The sequence below is a fragment of the Archocentrus centrarchus genome, chromosome 17 (assembly GCF_007364275.1).
Source record: "Archocentrus centrarchus isolate MPI-CPG fArcCen1 chromosome 17, fArcCen1, whole genome shotgun sequence".
Taxonomy (NCBI): Eukaryota; Metazoa; Chordata; class Actinopteri; order Cichliformes; family Cichlidae; genus Archocentrus; species Archocentrus centrarchus.
This window is the reverse complement of record NC_044362.1, coordinates 9,366,380-9,381,678: the sequence shown is the minus strand read 5'-3', so window position 1 is coordinate 9,381,678 and position 15,299 is coordinate 9,366,380. Positions and strand designations below refer to the sequence as shown.

The 15,299-nt window shown below is 40.4% G+C and overlaps 1 protein-coding gene across 1 annotated transcript in view; it reads left to right on the top strand.

The window, feature by feature from the left end:
* Positions 1-14,913, top strand: part of LOC115796257 (sodium channel protein type 4 subunit alpha B-like) — a 42,608-nt gene extending 27,695 nt beyond the window's left edge. Inside the window, exons 17-28 of the mRNA XM_030752577.1 lie at positions 1,412-1,822; positions 3,776-3,893; positions 4,016-4,170; positions 4,676-4,849; positions 5,364-5,390; positions 6,682-6,804; positions 8,346-8,618; positions 8,901-8,954; positions 9,040-9,177; positions 9,422-9,526; positions 9,709-9,979; positions 11,563-14,913. Of these exons, the coding sequence (XP_030608437.1) occupies positions 1,412-1,822; positions 3,776-3,893; positions 4,016-4,170; positions 4,676-4,849; positions 5,364-5,390; positions 6,682-6,804; positions 8,346-8,618; positions 8,901-8,954; positions 9,040-9,177; positions 9,422-9,526; positions 9,709-9,979; positions 11,563-12,791 (3,078 nt within the window). The 3' untranslated portion in view covers positions 12,792-14,913. The remainder of the gene's footprint in view (positions 1-1,411; positions 1,823-3,775; positions 3,894-4,015; positions 4,171-4,675; positions 4,850-5,363; positions 5,391-6,681; positions 6,805-8,345; positions 8,619-8,900; positions 8,955-9,039; positions 9,178-9,421; positions 9,527-9,708; positions 9,980-11,562) is intronic.
* Positions 14,914-15,299: the final 386 nt, after the last annotated feature.

Sequence of the window (15,299 nt, the reverse complement as noted above, 5' to 3'; positions counted from 1 at the left end):
CCTTAAATTCCTTTAGCAAAAATATACAAGACATACTATTCAAATCCAATCAAGAGAAAGATGCTTGCCAGAGTTTTCTTCCATGTCATGTTAAGCCCATATTGTTTTTCTGCCATTAAATATTAACACCATCTGTGCTGAAACGAGTTTAGCTCTGTTGGTTAATCATTTTAAAACCCTTTAAAAATGGAGCAAGGCCATAAGTGTGCAGTTTCTGTTGGATGTGGCGCAGTCTTTTATGCAGATTAAAAAATCTATATACATTTTGTAAATACATGTAACTATGCAGAAATCTAGAAACTAATACTCACACTTAAAGAACTTCAAATTTCAGTTAGCTGTATAGATTTGCATATAAACGAGGGAACACCGATTTCCCAGATGTTCATTTTAAAACCAGATATGGAGTCAGAAACACGTTTTCTAATTAATGAGATAATTAAATATGTTAGGAAAATGAACAGCACAGAGCTTCAGGCGTTAGCTTCATGAATTTGATGCCATACATGTGCCCAGTAATGAAGCAAAACTGATGTTTGAAAAGGTTTTGCTCATATTCTTGATAACAAACTGTTAGTGATCTGTCCTGAGACACGTAGCTTTAGCCTTTTAGTTTATATAGACATTAAATACTCCCTCAGCACTGGATAACAATGTCAAAGTGAGGGGATGACCTATAGCGTGCACTGCAGTTGCTCTAGCATTACTGATGCTGGATACAGATGCCTTCATTCACTCTATTTCCTTGTTAGACCAAAAATCAGAGCACACCAGTGCTCCCTATGGAATTTAATGGACAGAAACCTCTCGCTGCACATGAATCGTGGGAAAGCAGTTTATCCAAGGGATTATCCAGGAGACTTAGGGTGAGAAGGTCGGAGGGCATTCATCACTAATCATCTGCTCATGCTCCCCATCTCTGACTAGCTCAGTGGCTAAAGATGAGCCTTGCCAACTGTGCACATCACTCATGCAGTGAACACACACACACACACACACACACACACATATGTGCAGTGTTATGCCCCATGCTGCTGCTCTCTAAGCTCGAAGACAGATTACTTTGGAGTTGGATGCTTTGAACCTTGACTTCAGGAGGACTGGAACACCGGCCACATGTGTCTGAGCATATTGTCGTTGCAGGATTTTTCAATGTTGACAAAATATATGGAACATCATGTCAGGCGTGAGGTGAAATTATTCCTCAAGCTAAACCATTCAGTGCTTTGCACTTGAGATGGTGATGCAAGCATAATGTGGACACACATTATTCTGCTGGGTTAACCCTTTTCACACCTAAAACCCCAGGTCCAGGTCCAGGCCATATTAAGCCTGAATAGCTCTAAAGGGAAATGTAATAGTTTTTTCAATTCAGATGTAATGTGACATCTTTTTTTTTGTCTATCAACAGGTGCTGAATCTCTTTCTGGCCCTGCTGCTCAGCTCCTTCAGCTCAGACAATCTCTCTGCTCCAGACGAAGATGGGGACTTGAATAACATTCAGATTGCCATCGCCCGCATCCACACTGGCTTCTCCTGGCTTGCCACGAGCATCATCAACCTCTTCAACCGCAGCTTGAAGCGTCGAAAGCAGAAAGCCAAGGACACCGGTCAGTCCGTCAAGCCGGTTGGAAATCATGTGGAAAGCAATGGAGGGATATTTGGGCGTTATGGAGAGAAGTACATCATACCAGAGGAGGACAGCTACATGACCAATCCAAACCTGACTGTCATTGTTCCCATCGCACCTGGGGAGTCAGATGTGGAGTTTCTGGAGGAAGAGGAGATCTCAGAGTCATCGGAGGATGAAGAAAACAAACCAGTAAGTTTTTTTGTGTCTGGAAGCATGTGCTTGCACAAGACTGGAGCTTAAGTTCAGGCTTCATTGTTCTCTAAATTCACCGACTTTAGAGATTTTTAATTTATCAGCATATTTTTTGCTAAGAATGAAAAAGTCTTATTTGCTCATCTCGCCATTTTTACAAAATATAAATTCACTCTAAAGCACAAGCTGCTCTGCTTACCTGCTGATGGAAACATTGTGTTTATATTCCTGTTTTCATGCAACATGGTCTGAAATTTTGTACACTGTCACAGCATGAGACACTCAACATGTATGCCCAGCTTGTGTTTGTGTATAATTACCTCATTGTTTCCCTGCGTCTCCTGTAGGTGTGACGTGTAGGTGGCTCACTACTTTTGTTCATATGGTGTATGTCATGGTGTTTGGCACAACGGCAACAATACTGAGTCTGACATAGGCAGCTGAATTAGTGCTAGGGCTAATATTTGTTTCATTAGCCAGCAAACCAAAATGTATTTATATAGCACACAGAATTTAGCACTCCTATTATATAGCACTCTTTTCACCCATTAACGAGGATTAAACAAGTATTAAGACTTGAAACACTGAATTCAAGTCATTAAAATTTAAAAGACAGAAAACTGTAATTAAAAGCAATACAAAGAAAAAAACATTAACGACTGGAGTTAAAGCAGTTCAAGAATTCAGTATTAAAAATGCAGAACACACTCAGCAGACATGGTGCATCACTGTAAACCTGTCTAAACAGATACGTCTTTAGCACGCTTTTCAAAGCGTCTGAGGGACTCTTAGGGAAGCAGACAGAGCATTCAACAGGTCAGGTGCCACAGCTTGAGAAGCTCCCCCTTGAGTCTTATGTGGGTTAGCATTATTTAAACAGTATCAGCCAGCTAGCTCACAGGCCAACACTGGCTGAAGCAGTGCACTGCGTAACAGCAATTAACACTATATTTATTGTTTCTTTCATTTGCATGAAAACACATCAGTAAATGTAATGTGTTAGGGTTTTACAAGGCCGAGAGCAATAACACTCGCAGTGTTTGTAAAGATTTAAGTTAATACTGCATTCATTTGAAAGCGTTAGAGTCAGACTGTCCTGCAGATCGGGCGTTTGTTGAGGCAGAGGATGTGTCACTCCTGTCCTGTCTGGCAGAAAAACAGGAGCAGGCCAGATGTGGAGCCAGGTCCTGTAGAGCAGATTAAACTGACACAGCTGAGCTGAGCAGCCTGCAGTCTGGTGCTCTCTCTTCCTCTTTCCCTCCCATGCAGCAGTGCATGGGAGGGAAAGAGGCACAAGGCATCATGGAAAATGGAAACAAATAAATAAATAACTCTCCTCCAACCCTCCATCAGCTTAACTGGGCAGCTGCTCTACATGTGTAGAGCTTTAAACACACACAAAAATGATGAGAATATTATGTGTAAGAAGATAATTAAAAATAAATCACTGTTGAAATAACTGTTTAAGTCTTCTCTGGAGTATAAATATATCACCTTTCCTTAAACACTTTTTGACGTGCCACCAGTGCATCATCTCTACAACTGTCTTTAAAGAGGGGAAATGCTGGTAATTTGGTCTCCAGGTCCGGTGCATTCCCTTTAATGCTGGATTAAATTTCATACCATTTTACAGGATTGAAGCGGCACCTCTGTCCCATAAATCATATGAAATATGCTGTTGTTACAACAGGTGAAAATCTCATCAAAACTGTATTAAGCCTCAAAGAAGATTGAAAGGCACGTCAGTGCATTAAGGTGAGCTAGCTCTGACAGGATGAATCCACACAGGCTCATACCAGGCAGGAAAGGATGCTTGAAATATTTTGCATGTATGGCAACAACCCAATCAGCAAAGTCATAGCAGGCTATGGAACACACAGATGTAAAACAGCTTAGGACCATTTCCACATGAATGGACTTGTTTGGTAACAGTGAGACTTCACTTCTTAGGAGAAGATCAGCCTGTCAGAGGGCAGCACGGTGGATCTAAGGAAGCCCGGAGAGGAGGAAGATAACTTGTCACTGCTGGATGAAGACAGTATGGAGCCAGATGAATGCTTTCCTGAAGGTGAGTAAGAAGTAGTAACATCACTGGAACTGCTGATGTGCATTCATTTTAAATGTTTTTTAAAAGGTTTTTCCTTTGTGCTATGTGATGAATGCTGGTTTGTTGCGTTGCACTGTCAACAGTCTGCATGAGGCACTGCCAGTGCTGTAACATCGACACCAGCCAAGGCCTGGGCCAGGCCTGGTGGAGGCTGAGGAAGACCTGCTACCAGATCGTGGAGCACAGCTGGTTTGAGACATTCATCATCTTCATGATCTTGCTCAGCAGCGGGGCTCTGGTAAGGCTGATAAAACCATGACTCTGTTTACAAAGTTGGAGTCTTTGCGATTTGGCAACGAGCGCGGTCAGTTAGGAATCTGCCTTTTTTTCATCGTGAAATAAATAAATAGCATCAAATTAAATGTTGCCCACGACACGTGTAGTTTTGCTAAACTTCTATATTAGGAGGCAGATTCTGAATTTCGAACAATTTCTGTACGTACTTTACTTACTGTACTTACTGCTGAGGCAGTAAATGTGTTTAATAAGCTTAATTTGGTCCATTATTATAGAATATTATTACCTCCCTTATACTGATGCTTGCATAGGACTGATGTTAAGTGATAAAAGTCCTGCAGTGTTTGCCAGTCGTGCATTTGGTGAGACGTTGAGCTGGCCGATGTCCAAATTGCACCTTCGGGTACTCTTGAAGGAAAAAAAACCTTTGCTGACGGATGGGTTTTTTTATGCTCGGCATGTAGTGATGCAGTGTGGATGTAATGTTGTGTTGTCTTATACTGCAGGCATTTGAAGACATTTACATTGAAAAGAGAAAAGTCATAAAGGTGGTGCTGGAGTATGCTGACAAAGTCTTCTCCTACATCTTCGTGCTGGAGATGTTCCTCAAGTGGATCGCGTACGGCTTCAAGAAATATTTCACGAACTACTGGTGCTGGCTCGACTTTCTGATCGTGGATGTAAGTGAACCCTTTGCTGCATTTTTTTTTTTTTTAATCACACGACATGAAGGAATGATGTCAAATATGAATGTATGTCATATTTGTGGGATTTATAGCTTGTTGAGTGCCAGGTTTTTCACAGGAGAGCACTTGATGGTTCATTGAGATTTTGAACTAATCAAAAAAGTAAAATAGATTGTGATCTTAATGGGACCTTTGGGTAAAATGAAGGTAATAATAGCGAATAAAATAAAACTCAAGACAGCTTTTTCAATACTTGAAGCGGTTCCCTGCTAACTCACACACTGAAACAGTAGACACATTGTACATTTTTGCAGCTGCTCTTGTGCCGGGATTTGGATGATTTAAAAGAAGCTGTTTGCCAGTTGGAGTTTTGTCACAGTTTCTGAGCATCAGACATGTTTGTGGGGAATTGGATGCGGTTCTGTAAGTGTTTAGTCACTCGTAATGCCTGAGGCGTGCAGCCCGAGGCCTGACTTGACTTCCTCTGATTTTACCTGCTGTTACACAGATTGCCACAGATCGCTCTATTGTTAGGGTAAGTTGTAGTTAGCAGGTCCCAGGTGAGTATGGACTCTGGGATTGGAAACTTGCATCTGCATCACAAATGCTTCTGTGTTTCTTCACTCGTAAGCGCCTTCTGTTGCGATATCAAAAGCCACTGTCTTGTTTCCAAACAAATACTTTTTATATAAAATGTGACTGAAAAAAAAAAAACTCTCAGCTGTCATCGTTTGAAGCGCTTGGTACAAGACTTTGGCTTTTATATCAAAAACAAATAGTTTCATGTGATCTGAGGCTTATCTACAGAAGATCTGGTTTACTGTGGAAATGTAGTCTTGTTTTCACATTTGAAATGCACCAGTTGAATTCATGTTTAAACTGTTTTGTGTAACTCAGGCACTGGAGTGTTCTTTGTTTTGTGTGTTTGAAGGAAGTCCTATCATAGCTTACTTTTCTGTCTATAAACATAACAACCTTTACTTTCTTTTACTTTCTTTTTGTATTTTTCTCTCTGTATTGTCATGGAGCCAAAGACTTCTGCAGTCCTGAAATTAATTTTGAGCATCTTCTTTAGATATATTGGCCAAACACGTGTGTAAAAGGACTTTTATAAAGAACTACAGATCATTGGGACCTTATTAGCCCTAAATTGTTTTGACTGAACTCGTTGGATCAATTTGGAACAAATTGGGAAACAAATTTGGCAAAGAAAGATAAAACTTCTTTATAAAACTCACTCTATTTGATATATATACATATTTCTATGCATATATAGCTGAGTATGCATGCATGGATACTGTTTCTCCATATGTGCATACTTGTCTGTGTTTTGTCATCATCCGTCATGACATGAGTTTCTTTCATATTTTTTCATGCCATTTTCATTCATAGCTGTCATCCAAGGGTCATTCAACAGCGGAATACCATTTTGTTTTGTTTCTTTTGGATGTAGAATAGAGTGGAAGTCTAAATTTGCTAAAAAGATGATTCAAAAACAAAATCAAATCTAAACATCAAAATTAAAATATTTGTGTTCCTAACTGTGGAATGTCCCAAAATGCACAAAAATGTAAATATGGCTCTTTAAATGTTTTTTTTTTTTATGTGTCTTCTATGATTCTCTCTTTTGTTTATTATGCTTTATAAGTGTTGGAGTTACTAAAAATGTATCCACTTTCTTGACAAATGTGCTGATATGACTATGTGATATTGTTTTATTCGGTACTTTTCGCTGTGTTTCCTCTCAAAGGTTTAAGCACAGACCTCTGCATTAGTAATGATTTTTTGATTATCACAGTTCATATACCTTTGTGTACTCTGCATAGGTGTCCCTGATAAGCCTGGTAGCGAATTCACTGGGATATTCTGACTTTGCTGCCATCAAGTCCCTGAGGACCCTCCGAGCTTTGAGACCACTCAGAGCTCTGTCCAGATTTGAGGGCATGAGGGTGAGACATAGGTTTTCTGTTCTCTTCTCATGCCATTGTAACACTGTCGGTTCAAATCAAATCAATCAAATCAAATATACTTCATTGTCCCCACGGGGAAATTTGTCTTGGACATCATACACAAAGCAAGCTGCTACCACAATAATACAGTATAACAATAAAAGCCAAAAAAAAAAAAACTACTAACATGCTGATTTATCTGAGGAATATTACCTCCATTGAAGAGGGTATGCTTTTACTTATAGAGAAATCCCGAGTTATAAAGCGACTTCAGCAATGGGACTAGCATAATTGATTGGTTGGTTGGTCTACAATGTCTCAGCAGCTATTTAGCAGATACAAATTTGGAACAGATGTCACTGTGCATGTAAAGTTTTTACTTATCCAGTAAAAGACAGTAGTCCTTCAGCTTCTTGGTGGATGACTGAAAGGCTTGATTGTTGCCTCGTCTAAGAGTCTTGATTTCTGCTGCGACATTCTGATGGAGGGTCAGAATTGGGTGTAACATGAAAGGATGAATCCATCCTGCCTTTTAGCAACGGTTCAGGTAGATGGATGTGGTGTATGATGGGGAATTTTCCTGGCACACTTTGGGCCTCTTTGTACCAGCTGAGCATTGTTTAAACACCACAGCCTTCCTCAGCATTGTTGATGACCATGTCCGCTACTTTATTTCTAAAGTGTACCCATCATCTGGTGGCTGCTTCCAGCAAGCTAATGCTCCATGTCACAAAGCTCAAGTCGTCTCAAACTGGTTTCTTGAACATGACAGTGAATTCAGTGTACTCAAATGACCTCCACAGTCCCAAGATCTCAATCCAATAGAGATTTTCACCATGGATTTGCAACCAACCAATCTACACCAACTGTGTGATGCTAACATGTCAATATGGGGTAAAATCTCTGAGGATTGTTTCCAGCACCTTGCTGAATCTGTGCCATGAAGAATTAAGACCGTTCTGAAGACAAAAGGGGGTCCACCCCGGTACTAATACCTAATAAAGTGGCCATGAGTGTAAATGTATGTCCCTGTCCATATACCCTGAGTTTCTTGTTTTTTTATGAAAGATATCAAGAATTCACCTTACCCTACTCCTAGCACCATCAGTCACTCCAGCAAATAAAAAATGCTGTTATACTGTAACACAGTAGCTTGGTTTTAATCTTTTTATTCTTCAAAGGTTTTTAGGATTTAGTGTGTTTGGCTGTATTTACACAGAATGTTACACTACTGTACAAAATGCCCCGTTTTTCTATGACGCTTTGTGACATTGTAATGTATCCCACTGATTTTTCCTATACTGCCACAAACAATACACAACACATGTATTATTGCACAACGGATTACCATAACATAAATCACTGGGAATAAATTGTCCTGTTGGCTCAGAGTTAGAATTAGGAAACTAAATTTTTGTTTAGTCACATCATAGATTATCAGGCTGACCTGCACTAAATCAGATCATTCACATAAGCTACTGAAAAAATGCTAATAGAACATACTTTCTTTCTGACCCGATTTATTGTTTGTTGCTCATCAGGTGGTGGTGAATGCCCTCATAGGAGCTATTCCCTCCATCATGAATGTGCTGCTTGTGTGTCTCATCTTCTGGCTCATCTTCAGCATCATGGGAGTCAATCTGTTTGCCGGCAAATTTGGGAAATGCGTGAACAGAACAGGCTTTATCCACAGTGTCTCTTTGGTCAACAACAAGTCCGATTGCCTTGCCATGAATGACACCCAGTTCTACTGGACCAAAGTAAAGGTCAACTTTGACAATGTGGGACTTGGCTACCTTTCTCTTTTGCAAGTGGTAAGTTTTTTCTTATTTCACCTGTCAGACATGATGTCCATCTGCCAGCCTGTTTCTGCTAATAAACACCACAAGAACTTGTTCACCATATTTAAGCTCCTATGGAACACTCACTTCATACTTGTCTAGACACTTGTCTAGATCAATCTTTCTTGTGTTGTAGTTGTTATGATATTTACAGCAGATCAGAAGGTTGGCACTGCTGTTTTTCTAAAGTAAGCTGGTAGCATTACAGCGCAGTGCCTGGACACTGATACTGTGCTATATTCTGCTATGTTGCAGGCTACATTTAAAGGATGGATGGAAATAATGTACGCAGCTGTTGATTCACGAGGAGTAAGTATATTTATCTCCTTCCACGACCTGTAGTATGAATATCTTACATGTTAACTAGCTGACTAATAAAACCATTTCTTTTTAGGTGGAGGAACAACCCATAAAAGAAATCAACCTCTACATGTACCTCTACTTTGTAGTCTTCATCATATTCGGCTCCTTTTTCACCCTCAATCTCTTCATCGGTGTCATCATTGACAATTTCAATCAGCAGAAAAGAAAGATGAGTATTACAAACACTGATGTCAGGCCGGTATCACTTGGCATTTGCATGCAATTATTTTTATTTATTATTTTATTTCATTTATTTGAAGCTACAGAAATAGATGCATTAATAGTCTTAGATTTCTAGTGCAAAAAATAGATTTTAAGATTTTTGGTTTTACTTCCCTGTATTGAACATTTAATAGGAGATAATAAATAAATAGAATAAATAGAAAATAATGTGAGATATTTTTCTTTTATACTTAGGTGGGCAAGATATCTTCATGACTGAAGAACAGAAGAAGTACTATAACGCTATGAAGAAGTTAGGAACTAAAAAGCCTCAAAAGCCAATACCAAGACCTGCGGTAAAGCAATATAGTTTACAAATTTGGAACATTTTTAAATACGAATTCTTACCTGTACATCTTCTGTGTAGTTGTATACATACATTTAAAATGTTTCAATTTTTATTTTTAATGTGATATCAATAATACTGCAAACCATGTTAAGCATTGGATAATTAATGTTTATTTTTTCCTAATCTTAGAACATTATCCAAGCCTTCTTCTTTGATCTGGTGTCTAAGCAAGCCTTCGACATTATGATCATGATGCTCATCATCGTCAACATGGTGACCATGATGGTGGAAACCGATGAGCAGTCAGAGCGAATGGAGTCCATCCTCAACAAGATCAACATGGTCTTCATTGTGATCTTCACCACCGAATGCCTGATCAAGATCTTTGCTCTCCGTTGTTATTTCTTCACCGTTGCATGGAACATTTTTGATTTTGTGGTGATAATTCTCTCTATTGTGGGTAAGAAGTGGAAAAAAAAATGTTGTTTACATTTTTTGTTCCTTCTTCCTTTAATTGTAATCATTGTAATTGCCATTGAAATAATGTCATATAAGACTAATGTCTAGAACAAATCACAAGGGTATTAAAGCTGAAATAAATTATTTTTGGCCACAATAGGCTTGAAACATACACTATATTGCCAAAAGTATTCCCTCATCCATCCAAATCATTGAATTCAGGTGTTCCAGTCACTTCCATGGCCATGAGGTGTATAAAAACAAGCACCTAGGCATGCAGACTGCTGCTACAAACATTTGTGAAAGAATGGGTCGCTCTCAGGAGCTCAGAGAATTACAGCATGGTACCGTGATAGGATGCCACCTGTGCAACAAGTCCAGTTGTGAAATTCCCTCACTACTAAATCTTCCACAGTCAATTGTTAGTGGGATTATAACAAAGTAGAAGCAAGTGGGAACGACAACAACTCAGCCATGAAGTGGTAGGCCGTGTAAAATCACAGACTGGGGTCCGAGGATGCTGAGGTGCATAGTGCACTGGGGTCACCAACTTTCTGCAGATTCAATCACTGCAGACCTCCAAACTTCATGTGGCCTTCAGATTAGCTCAAGAACAGTGTGTAGAGAGATTCATGGAATGGGTTTCCATGGAGAGCAGCTGCATCCAAGCCTTACATCACCAAGCACAATGCAAAGTGTCAGATGCAGTGGTGTAAAGCACACTGCCACTGGACTCTAGAGCAGTGGAGACGTGTTCTCTGGAATGATAAATCACTGTCTGGCAATCTGATGGATGAGTCTGGGTTTGGCGGTTGCCAGGAGAACGGTACTTGTCTGACTGCATTGTGCCAAGTGTAAAGTTTGGTGGAGGGGGAGTATGGTGTGGGGGTGTTTTTCAGGAGTTGGGCTCGGCCCCTTAGTTCCAGTGAAAGGAACTCTTAATGCTTCAGCATACCAAGACATTTTGGACAGTTTGATGCTCCCAACTCCCAACAGTTTGGGGATGCCCTCTCCCTGTTCCAACATGACTGCACACCAGTAACAAAGCAGGTCCATAAAGACATAAATGAGTGAGTTTGGTGTGGAAGAACTTCACTGGCCTGCACAGAGTCCTGACTTCAACCTGATAGCACACCTTTGGGATGAATCAGAGCGGCGACTGTGAGCCAGGTCTTCTCATCCAACATCAGTGCCTGACCTCAAAAATTCTCTTCTGGAAGAATGGTCAAAAATTCCCAGAAACATTCCTAAACCTTGTGGAAAGCCTTCCAAGAAGAGTTGAAGCTGTTATAGCTGCAAAGGGTGGGCCGACATCATATTAAACCCTATGAATTAAGAATGGGATGTTACTCAAGTTCATACGTGTGTGAAGGCAGACAAGTGACTACTTTGGGCAATATAGTGTAAAAAGTTATCACCTTATTGGCATGCCTGTTAGTCAACTGTGGCACAGTTTAGCAACTTTTGTCTGTTTTGTTTTTCACTGAATTTGACTACATGTTGTATATTGTACAGTGCTGTAGGTACATTTGAGTGTGTCCTTGTTCAGTGAGACAAATCAATTCCTGTCTGCTCTCATTTCAGGGATTGTTCTTGCTGACATTATTGAGAAATACTTTGTATCTCCTACCCTGTTTCGAGTCATCAGACTGGCAAGGATCGGACGTGTTCTTCGACTTATACGTGCAGCCAAAGGAATAAGGACTTTACTGTTTGCCTTAATGATGTCCATGCCAGCACTGTTCAATATTGGTCTCCTACTTTTCCTCGTCATGTTCATCTACGCAATCTTTGGCATGGCAAACTTTGCCTATGTGAAAAAACAAGATGGAATTGATGATATGTTTAATTTTGAGACCTTTGGGAATAGCATGATCTGCCTTTTTCAGATCAGCACCTCAGCAGGCTGGGACAACCTGCTGAGCCCTATAATGTCCAGCCCCCCAGATGAGTGTGACCTCAACTTTATCAACACAGGCACTAACACCCGAGGAAACTGTGGCAACCCCTCTGTGGGCATAGCTTTTTTTGTCAGTTACATTATAATTTCTTTCCTCATTGTGGTAAATATGTATATAGCTATCATTCTGGAGAACTTCAGTGTTGCCACAGAGGAGAGCACAGAGCCACTGAGCGAGGATGACTTTGAAATGTTTTACGAGGTTTGGGAGAAGTTTGATTCTGAGGCCACGCAGTTCATTGAGTTTTCTATGCTGTCGCACTTTGCTGACACTCTGTCGGAACCGCTGCGCATCCCAAAGCCCAACAAAATCCAGCTGATCTCCATGGACCTCCCTATGGTCAGTGGGGACAGGATCCACTGCCTGGATATTTTGTTTGCCTTCACAAAGCGTGTCCTGGGAGAGTCAGGGGAAATGGATGCTCTGAAACAGCAAATGGAGGAGAAGTTCATGGTGACCAACCCATCCAAAGTTTCCCATGAGCCCATCACCTCAACACTGCGGCGCAAACTAGAGGAGGTGTCCGCGATCGTCATCCAGAGGTGCTACAGGAGGCATCTTGTGTGCCGGCAGATGAAGCAGGCATCCTACCTCTACAGACAAATAAACTACGAGACAGTTGTGGATGTGGAGAATGCTCCAGAAACAGAGGGGCTGATAGCCTCCATGATCCAGCATTATGGGCCTGTGGGAGTTGCAGAGACAGTGGAGGATACTTTAACGTCCTCACCACCATCTTATGATAGTGTGACCAGGGCAGCCTCTCTAAGCCTCTCTGAGGTGGCCCAATCAGTATCCAGAGACTCTGAATCCAGGGAGCCTGATGAAAACTATGAGGAAACGTTTCTTTGAGACTCAGTTGAACGGAGAGCGATTGTATTGTTTTTGTCTGTTTTGTTTACAGCAGAGAACATGAATCGAAGTAACTCATGGTCAAAGAGAAAAAAATGCTTTTATATTGTAGCATGGAGGGAATATGCTATTTTTTTTAGGTAACTCAGTCTCTGGAATCACCCAGATGTTCAAGAGCATACATGGACACTTCTGAAGTTAAATTGTCCTCATATCATCTTAAAAGCATCCCTACATGACATCAGAAATATTTCTGCACTCTTTTTTTAATATTCACCCATAATAAACACATCAGTTTACAACGGTTAGCAACAACATTAAAACCAGCTCCCTCATATTGTGTTGGTCCCCAGGGAAAACAGCTCTGACTTGTTAAATTAAGGACAGCAGAAGACTACTAAAGGTGTTCTGGCACCAAGATATTAGCAGCAGATTCTTTAGATTGCAATTCGGGTCCTCCATTGAATTCATTTGCTTATCCACCAGTTTATGTAGGCACTAAAAACTGCACTGTGAGCCCCCCAGAACCTGCCAAGTGACGTTCACAACACCATTTGCCACTTATCAAAGTCACTTTGAAGCTTCCATTTGCTCCAACACATCAACTTATGCCACAGTCAAACTGGGGAAAACAGCAGTTTGAGACTTCAGCATGACCAAAATTACTGTGACCATCAGCAATGAACCTTTGAAGTGGTTGCTTTGAAGACAGGGACCAGGTCTGCAACTACTAACAGTTGGTGTCTTCATAGCAACTTCGGTATATCAAGATGGAGTCAGTCTGCTATCTGTTATCAGTTTGTATTTGAATGGGGTCAATTTGGCAATCAAAACTGTGATAAACTGGCAAAAATTGCAAATCTGTTGCAGATCTGTTGCCATCTACATACACAGAAATTCAAATTAAACAGAAATTCATATTAACTACTTACATTCCAGTCAGAACCTCACAGATTTGAAACAGAGATTCAGAAATTCCTTCACAAATAGTGACGTAGTTTCTGTAGGATATCCGTTTAACTGCAAGATAACATAGGCGCTCAGCAGCCTCGCTTATATAGGAACATAACTAGAATGCAACCATTTGGCAACCATTTGAGTCAAGTCTCCTACTGAAAAGAGATGAATCACAGATGAGTTGCACTCACTGGTGCAGACTGACTAACTGTAACACTGTGGCAGTCTGAGTATTCATAAATTAGATGGCCATTATTTACAAACCTTCACCAATCTGACTGAAAGTGTCTGCAGTCAGTCCGAGTTGGCCAACAATTGTTAGGAGAAAAGTCACCTCCCACCAGGCAACCTGGCAACCTGTGTGTTGAGGGTGGGCAGCTGGTCACTGCAGCTACTGACAGTCGGTCTCTCGCAGCAAAAAAAATAAATGTGCTCACGGGGCAATAGGTGATTTTTCCTAGTCACAAGGAGGTTGCTGTCCTGTTTTTACTCTAGTGTGACAAAGCCATTAGAGAACAAAGTGTTTACTTGATAAAAGAAGCCATTCACAGATGCAAGATAACAAATGTTTTCCTCTCATCTGTCAGTGGTTTTAATGTTGTAGCTGATCAGTCCACTGATCCAAATTCAACAGCACGTGATCTGCAGTTTTTGACATCACTCAACTCTAATCATCTTAGATTAGATCTTCTGCATTTTAAATAAAATATGTGGCACAATATTTGTTCCTTCATGATACATCTGAATAATGTTATCTTAACTGTCTCCTTGAAACTGTGGCATGTGAACTTGGACTAATTTGGACATGTCAATAATTTCCTCAAAAGCTAAGTAGTAAAAAGCTAAAAAGCTCAAAAGCTAAACAACACACCCCACCTCAAATCCAAGTATTTATGAGCATACTTAAGCAATATTTTGTTTTACTGTTACTTGCAGTGAACAAACTTCTCTTCTTCTTCTTCTTCTTCTTGTATAATTTAAGCACAAATGGCAGAAGGAAAAAACTGTTTCTCAAACTGACAAATGCAAGCTGTACACAGCAATTTATGAAAGAAAGGCACAAAAGACCCTTTTACAATGTTTTTACCAAAATAAGCTAATGTTAAAAAAGAATATTAAAGGAGCAAATATATATAACAATATACCGTATTTTTCGGACTATAAGCCGCTACTTTTTTCCCACGTTTTGAACCATGCGGCTTATAGCCCGGTGCGGCGTTTCTGTGGATTTTTCTTTAACCACCAGGGGGCTCTTTAGCAGGATATGAATCATGGGACGTCAAAGTTGGAAATCAAAGAAGAAAGCGCCAACAAGTGCTAGCAGCAGGCACAAAAGAGATTTTTTTCAAACTCCCTCATCATGGAAACCACAAAAAGAACTTCCTATGATGCCGCTTTTAAGTTGAGGGCTATCGACCTGGCACTACAGGAGGGAAATAGAGCCGCTGCACGTAAGCTCGGCGTGAACGAATCAATGGTGAATTGACTTGTTATAACTCAAATTTGGGGTTGTCTGTCCCCCTCTGCTGAGTGCCGAGTAATTGTGGAAAA